General features: G+C 32.0%; 1 protein-coding gene across 5 annotated transcripts; it reads right to left on the bottom strand.

The window, feature by feature from the left end:
• Positions 1–1018: 1018 nt before the first annotated feature.
• Positions 1019–6742, bottom strand: LOC106664407. 5 transcript variants are annotated; one of them, XM_014390117.2, is made up of 9 exons: positions 6488–6742; positions 5740–6426; positions 5527–5657; positions 5272–5463; positions 4833–5201; positions 1976–2124; positions 1849–1913; positions 1698–1774; positions 1422–1618 (listed from the first exon to the last, which is right to left on the bottom strand). In XM_014390117.2, the coding sequence occupies exons 1-7, from the start codon at positions 6591–6593 to the stop codon at positions 1901–1903; spliced, it is 1647 nt and encodes a 548-aa protein (XP_014245603.1). In that variant the 5' UTR covers positions 6594–6742; the 3' UTR covers positions 1422–1618; positions 1698–1774; positions 1849–1900. The 5 variants fall into 5 exon arrangements, with proteins under 5 accessions (XP_024083535.1, XP_014245591.1, XP_014245599.1 ...); XM_024227767.1 differs by lacking the exons at positions 1422–1618; positions 1698–1774; positions 1849–1913; positions 1976–2124 and adding an exon at positions 1019–1283 and having other exon boundaries at positions 5527–5648; XM_014390105.2 differs by lacking the exons at positions 1422–1618; positions 1698–1774; positions 1849–1913; positions 1976–2124 and adding an exon at positions 1019–1283.
• Positions 6743–8482: the final 1740 nt, after the last annotated feature.

The following is an 8482-nucleotide window of genomic DNA, read 5'->3' on the forward strand; positions in this document are numbered from 1 at the left end:
GACTACAGAAATATATAAACAAAAACATATGAATATTTACATAATATGTTATCTCATAATACCTTTTAGTACTTTATTAAAATTACTATTTGTATCTACAATTTTTTAAATAATTTGTTGGCAATGACCTCGTGTTCTAGCTAATAATAAATGACAATAATTGGCACTGGCCTACTAAATTACTACATTGAAATTATTAATGGAAAAGTTTATGTAAAACATTTAACATGTCTAATATCCATTTGCCATGTCTAATGTTGTATGCAAGCACCATTTGCTTGCATATAAGATTAGTCAATGCTAAATACAAGTTAATGTATGTTTAATTATTATTGGTTGATGAGGTTTTAGAAAAAATTCTCATCTAATTCAGTTGGACATATCTGAAGTCGTTTTCAAGAAAGGGTAGAAAGACATTTTGAATCACTGGATAAATATAGAAAACTTGAATTGGACGTCTAGACACCACGGTTAGATGATCGGTGTTTTAAGCCCTTACTACTAAAATAGTTTTGAGTTGAAAGTTAATTGATTTGAAAACAGTTCCGAAATCATAGAGATTTGAAGTTAATGTATGATTTGAATTTTTGAAATAAAAACATCTTGTCTAACACCAGTGTATTATAAAAAATAAATCAGTGGCATGTTGTTCCAGGTTGTAAATTTGAGTGGAATTTTGGCTGATTAGTTTGTATTTGATTGATCAATTTATAATAATTTTTAATTGATCAATAATTTTTAATGTCAGAAGGCCGGATTGCTTTAGGCCCAGATGTTGGAACATCCCTGCCTTAGCATGTCGTACATCTTTCCCTTACCCTCTAGGGCTGTGTCCAGGGACCCATTCATCCTGCTACTGTTTTGTTAAGATGACTCCAATTTTGAGTATCTCTCCCAGAGGTCAAACAGAGGGTTCACAGAGGATTTTTTCTTTATAAATTGACTTGCAAACATCATTTGGAATTATTTTCCATTTGAGTGAGAAATCTTTGTTTAAAAAATAAAATAAAAATACACATTTACTGCTTAATCTTGCTTTTATTTACTGGCTGTGCTGGTTTTGATAATCTTGAAATCCTGTCACTTTCAGTGAACATGGTTCTCTTACTAGGCCCAGTTATATGCACGCGTTGATTTCCTTTCACTTTCACCTGTAGCTGAGAATTCGACGAGTTGTTTCCAACTTTGGTCAAATTTGGCGGAGGAGGGAGTACCGTGTTGTTTGTGTTCGATTCGCGTTTCACTACCGCTTCAATCTCTTGAACGAGTGAATTTGTTTTCTCCTATAAAAAAAAAACATACTTTGAACCTTATAACTTACTATTTAAATCAAAATCTGTGTTTAACTAGTTAATTTTTGATTTATTTTTATAAGGTTGTTTACAAACTTAAAACTTAGAATAATTGACAAAACCATCATATATAATAATTTAAAAATTTTATTTCAAATCACAAAGGAGATCACTAATTAAATTTAAACAACAGCCACATAAACACATCTTCATCATACAATAAATCTTCAAACATCGATGAGAATTTCTCTCTTAATCTGAAGCTTTACTATTGCCATATTTTGTATTTATGATTAATTTCTTGTTGAAGTTAATGTCAACATGTCCTGTAAAGAGTGTAAGAATTTTATGTATTTACAAAATAATACAATAAGATTTAAAAATGGATTATAAAAAAATATTTACCTGCAATGATAACCAGATTGGCCAGAATGAGGCAATTTGAGGATAAATGTTCCAATGTAAGTTGGGCATTTGGACACCTTAAACAATTTGTCATTATTTTCTATTTATAATAATTTTAAAATTAATCATCAATTAAAAAATAAAAATTTACCTTAATGACCTTATTGCCAGATAATGTTGTACAGGCAAATCGTATATGTCCTTCAGTCATCATCGCTACAATAGATAAATTATTAAATGAAATCAACGATGCCAAAAACAATTTCTTCATTTCTCACCTTATTGGAAGTTTTAACAATTCCGAAAAAGCTGTAGTTGTCTCGTCCATCTCGTTTGTTCCAGTAATCTCTTGAACTTTGTCGATGTAATTGTCTACGTGATTACACTTTTTATTCCCACAATACATAAATATCGACTTAGACAATTCCTAGAGGATAAAGGACTTATGATAATTCAAAAAATAAATAATATTCCTTTGCACCTAACATGGACCCTATGGCACATCGCATGGAAATGATCTTTAAAACCCTATAGTTTTTTTTTCTACAATTAAATAAACAATTCTTACTTAAATAATTAATTTTACTATCATGCAATATATAATTATTGTTTTTTCCTTTCAATTATTAAAGCAATCCTAACCTAATCTAAACTGATCATGAAGGAATAGCATTTTTTATAACTTTGAGAATAACACATTCAGCCAAGGTAGAAGGTATTAATTGTTAATTTTCCATTATTTCAAAAAATTATAGTTTTAATTAAAGTTTCATTTTCCGTTTCGATCAAGGTCTCAAAACTATCGTTTCACAATGGCTACAAACTGGAACACTCATACTCCAGTGAAAGAAATATTAAATGTTTTATAGTTTCCAATTCATCAGATCATAAAGTTGATTTGAGTTATAGAGGAGAGAATTTTTTTCTGCTGTCGCCAATAACCAGTCTGTAGGGCGTAATTCGGAAAATATTTTGTAAAACGAGCCTGTTTTATTTTTGCCACTTTTATGATCATTATTTGATGATCTGGCGTTTGACATCTGCTTGGTATAGGGTTCACCTTGAGATGTTGCCTCTTGGCCAACACTACTATGTTTAGTTTGATTTCAGAATGATGGTTGTACAATTGACTTGGGAGAAAAGCGGTGTACTTGAGATAGTGAACGCATGCTTTCTGATACTATAAATAATTTAAAACATTCCAGTGTAGATAAATATTCCAGGACCCTTCAAACGGGGTACATTTCAGCTGTTTTCAGCATTCAGACAACAGCAACATATAATATTATTATTTTATTTGTTTGTAAAACTTAAGAGAAGAATTAGCTGTTCCATCCAATCTGTAAAAATTAAATGATGCGTGATAATTGGTTGTTCACTTTTGCCATGAAATAAACATTTGCTAAGGATACTCGAAATAATCGTTCAAGTAGAGTAGGAAAAGAGACAAAGTAGGAATATAGCATTTACAATTGGAGAAAGCTTTTTCCATCAATAAATTTCTGTTTGGGATAATTGAACCAGTTTTTTTAAACTCCTGTGGAAAAAAAGTTTTGACCTGATCAAAATGGAAAATGAAAGAGAACTGATTGAGCTTTAAAAAAAAGCCTAATTTAATGACTGTAATAAAGTTCAGAAGGCTACGATGGCTAGGGCATGTTGATGAAATGTTGAAATGATGAAAGAGGCATGTTTTCAAAAAAAAACAATCCAGGGACATCTAGGTGGAAGGCATCTTATAAGAAGGCTGAGGTGGGTCGGTGACGTCGAGGACCGAAGTAAGGAGTCAGAAGAACAATAGCTAATAATAGAGCAGGGCTGCATTCTGTCAGGGAAGTCAAAGGTCTTCATGGCCTGTAGACCTAAGAACAGACTAATTTTGATATTCTAATACTCATAAGAGGTTCTGCAGATTCAGCGGGATTTTGAGAAATATTAAGAATAGGCTATTAGGATTTGTATGCCTGCCTGCAGAATATCAGCTCAAAGTCTAAGACAGATCTAATTGAGGGTTTATAAAATAGTAAGCCCATCGAGATTTATTTCAGATCCACATTTAAAAAAAATCACATCTAGTAAAAATTTGAATACCGAAGATAACCATCAATGAATAATCAATCTTTCAAATTCCAGGCTTACTTTAATATTTGGTCATTCTTCTTTATATAAAAGGGCCGAGATGTAGAATCAGGTATTTTTTAGAAAATTTTAGAATACTCTTGATTTTTAAACTTTGTTAATCTCTTAATGTGTTATTATTTAATTATTAATCTACTAAGACTATAATTTTGTAATCTAGGTTAATATTTAACCTATTAATAGTAAAAAAAATGCTGATGAAGTCAAAGTTTTCTTGATATTCAGTTAAAAACTTAGTTTACTGTTTTACAAATTGAAAGGCATTTCTCAGTTTTATTGAAAATATTTTGTCGAACTTAAAATGTCAATGTAGTCATTGGTTTTGTCGGTATTTTGCATATTACTGCTTCTCCCAGTCGGTGATTTTAAGCAGAATGCTTTATCCCATTTTTTTATTCCCTCTCTATGAGTGATTTGGCCAAGTTAGATTTCTCATAGTGACACGTTATTCTTTTTAGCACGTATATCATTGGTAGATTTTTTCACCAAGATTTGCTTAACTTCTTTCAGACTATCTCCTCTATTTTTCACATTTTGATTTATAATAGTCTCAGTTTTCTTTTTCTCAATTGGCTTGTTTGGTCTCATTGTTAATCTGCCTCTGTTCAGACTGGTAATATTCTTTTTCTTCTTTTCTGCCACCTGGAATAACAGGTGGGTTATCTTTATTTCATTCAGCACAGTTTTTCATAGTCTGATATCTAATTCTTGGCCTTTTAATTTTTAGTTCATTATGTTAATAGGTGCGCTAATAGTCTCAAAATTCAGGATGCCCAATTGATGGTCAATAATCCAATTCTTTGAAAATAAAATCAACCAAAAACCAACATTTTCTACTGGAATCTTAAAACATTGTCCAACTGATGCTTGTGAATGACTTTTGTGATAACGAAGAATAAGAAGATTTTAAGACAATAAAAATGACCCTAATATAATGCTTACAATTAAACTATATTTTAATATAATATAAAGCTAAAGTTATTAAAATATTCTTACTCTGAGTTCTTCCTGTTTTATGAGAAGTTCCCGTTTCATTTTGGATTCGATGCAAGTTGGATTCAACACTCCAGTCTCTGAAATCTGTGTGTCTAAAAATTTCACCGACTTCTTTGGCTTTCCGACATTTTTTTTACGTGTAGTAATACAAGAATTGGATTGGGTAGGGCTTTCGATTTGCCTTTTCACGGCCTCTATTTGTTTAGAAACATCGGTTTTTAGATTATCTTTCCAGTCGAATGTATCCTTTACTTTGTCCATGCTTTCCGGAAGTTCCACAACTTCCTCTTTCTCAGCTGGCCAAGTAATGTTTTTTTTATTGTCGCCAGCACTATTCCATGATTTTTTAAACAACTCTTCTTCCTCGAGCTGAAGAATAATGATAATTACATTTTTATCAATACATAAGATTTTTTAAATAATCACCACAATATTTTACCTGTTTCTTTGCTTCTGCAATAATATTTGGAACTGTACTGTAAGGATCGACTGTAGAAGGTGTTATATTTTTAGTAACATCGGTAATTTCACTGGTGAACTGTTTGAAAGAAATTTCCTTGTCCTGCCCTAAATTATTAATGGTATCACCGCTGGGTGGCCTAAACTGTGCTTTTGACAATATTGTATACATCTGTCAAAATATATGATAAATGTAATTGATAATCTATCATTATTTTATATAAGATTTGAGTACCTGTCTATGCAGATTAATTAACTCTTGTTCTGCCTGTTCAATCCTCTTTCCCCATTGTTTAGTCACAGTCTCAGTTGATTTTAGGTTAGACTCGACTGCCTCTAATCTCTCTTCAAACTTATCTATATTGCCTATGAAACATTACTCAATCTTATAGTTTACAATAATAGCCTATTTTGTTACACATTGATTCTATTTTAGAAATATACTTACATTGACATGAATTTTCCAGATCTTTCATTTCCGACAACACCGGTTGATAGGGATTTGCTTCATTTATCAAATTTGCATTTGATATCGTTGATTGTGTGCTTGCAGAGTGGCTTATTTCAACAAGCCCTGCATATTCATTCTTGTACGAATCAATAATGACGATATTCTGTTTTCCATTGTCAGAAAGTGAGACTTTTTCCTCTTCCTTCGGATTTGAGCAAGTATAGTCAAATATATTTGAAGCACAGGAATCAAGAGTTTCCATCAATTTGGAAGTCTCCAACTCTGTAGAGTCGACTCTGAACGACAGTTCTGGAATATCGGGTTTAGATTGTTCTAATTCTACTTGATAATCTATTGTATTCTCGTTTCTGAAATGCTCATTGGGTTGGACAATAATAAATTCAGATACAGTTGCCAACGAAGGATGTAAAATATCTTCTCGATCGTATGCAAGACTTGTCATTATAACATCATCTATTCCCATTTCTTCCTCGTTACTTGGTTGACACTCAATAGAAGGCATTGCACTGATCTTCTTTGATTTTCGAAACCGAGAGAATACATAAGTAGCAATAAATGCAATCCAGAAGAATACTATTAAGCCCGGGATGCAATCATCATCATATTCTTCTGGAGGTGGCATTTCAATCTTGATTTCAGGTTGCAACTTCTTTCGCACATCTACTATTACAAATGACAATTTTAAATAGGATCTAAGATAAACTTAAAAATATTGCTTACTTACCTAATTCAGTCTGAGGCTTTACACTTTTTTGCGATATAAAATTTATCGTGTCATAGGTGAAAATTGATATGAATGTCAAAACCAAAATTTTAATTATTGTATACATTTTTGGTGTGAAAAACCAAATTGTTAATTTTGAAAGGCCAAGAAGAAATTTGCAATAATTTTGTCTTTAAATTTTGAGCATCATATGAAATTTTCCCAGGTGTCAAACAATTACATTACATATGTTGCATTACATTTGTTTATATTGGGAACAATTGATTTTGAAAATATCACTATAAATTAATTTGAATAGGTGGTAAAATATGTCAGAATGTAATTTTTGATTTATTATATTGGGAAACTGATTTTGTGTGATTTTTCTAGTTGTTAAAAGATTCTGAAAATAAAAAATATTTTAAAAACTTGCCATCGGTACAAACAAATAATATGCTTATCCATATTTTATAAGATGAATATTAGCTACTCAAAGTAATTCCTATTTAGCAGGAGGGCTTAACATCCAACTGCCCATTGGGTGACGTGAACAAGGATCAGGAAGTCAGCCTCTTTACGACCTTGCCTTTGTGACCAATATTGGTTCATTATTATCTAGAGCTCTTTTTTAGGAAAAAAATTTTCTGCCGGATCCCAAAGCTTTGTTTAGGGTGTTGTGTGTGTATCCATCCGTCAAGCCTTGTTTTTTCTTCTACTAGGAGTAGGCCTTCGCACCATCAGAAGACATGTTACACTGATTCTTCTTTTTTTATGGCAATATCTGAATGGGATTGTTTCTACTGCCCTAAATCTATACATACATGTTTTCAGAGTTTGCAGAGTCCCATCAGCAGTCTAGTTTTAACACATCCATTTAATAGTTTTGCTGCTATGGTCCTTTGATGAGCTATTTTTCATGCCTTTGTTCTGGGATGCGTTCCAGTTGAACCAAGGACATCTTTTTAACTCATTGTCTGAATGAACTATTTTTGAAAGGTATGCCACAAAATGGTTCATGGCTGATAGGTGCCCTCATCAAAATTTCTTTGCTCAACTTGTCAGCCCCTCAGCCTTTTATACCACATTACTCCAAGATTTTGTTGTTGTCCCCAACATCTGGCAAAGCCTTAATGCATTCATTTCTGGGCATTACTACCAATTAGTCACCTTTGGTACCACCACTGTAAAGCAAATTATAAAAAATCGTAAAATTTATGAAAATTTAAGAAACACAATCTGCACTATGAACTTGCTTAAATTGTGAATAACAACACAAATTTAATAACGCAGACAGGAAATAGTGCTTGGGGCCTTTATCTTTTATATTATATCCTTATACTTTATCTTATTCCTTTATCTTTTATCTGCTTTGATTGACACCTTTGAAACTTAAAAACAGAAAACAGATTAACAATGAATTTATTCTACATTTAGCCTCGTTAGAGAGATTTTGTTTAACGTTTCTACTATTTCAAGTCACCATTATATTTAACGTCTTTCAAACGTGACACTATTTACAGACCTTTTGCATAATAGATTTTGCCATTAACGATAAGTTTCATAATTTCAATTTGTATTTATATGTACATACAGAGTTAAGTCAATCCACCAGCAACAACAGTTTTTGTAATTTACAATGGATTACCGGCAAGCCTCAAGAATCACCCACCCCGGGTGTTGGCAGTCTAGAGCCACATTTCGGTTTTATCCGACCATCCACTGAAGTTGGGCTCTGGGTCAATTTAGCACCCAACACATGCTAGTCTAAACACATTCACACTTATTCATTCTTAAATATATTCTTTCTTATTTACATCTCATTAACACAATTGGAGGTGGAGTACTTGATATTACTCCATCATCCTTTACTCCTATTATATATAACTAACCTAATTAAGGATTGACACAATATTCTGCTATTGGCCCTCTCACATTGCACATTCATGCTAACAAATACATTCACTCAAACTAAACAACTAGTATTAATATAAAAGAAAATAGCCCTGTTTTCTCCAA

Source organism: Cimex lectularius, unplaced genomic scaffold (genome assembly GCF_000648675.2).
Source record: "Cimex lectularius strain Harlan isolate CLEC.00 unplaced genomic scaffold, Clec_2.1 scaffold114, whole genome shotgun sequence".
NCBI lineage: Eukaryota > Metazoa > Arthropoda > Insecta > Hemiptera > Cimicidae > Cimex > Cimex lectularius.

What these genes read in the sequence shown, in the direction of transcription:
- LOC106664407 (XM_014390105.2), bottom strand. Translation starts at nt 6,593, where the DNA reads ATGTATACAATAATTAAAATTTTGGTTTTGACATTCATATCAATTTTC. An exon ending in TAATTAATCTGCATAGACAG is followed by an intron (nt 5,464 to 5,526) that starts GTACTCAAATCT and finishes ATATTTTGACAG; the next exon opens with ATGTATACAATATTGTCAAA. An exon ending in TTGCAGAAGCAAAGAAACAG is followed by an intron (nt 5,202 to 5,271) that starts GTAAAATATTGT and finishes ATTATTCTTCAG; the next exon opens with CTCGAGGAAGAAGAGTTGTT.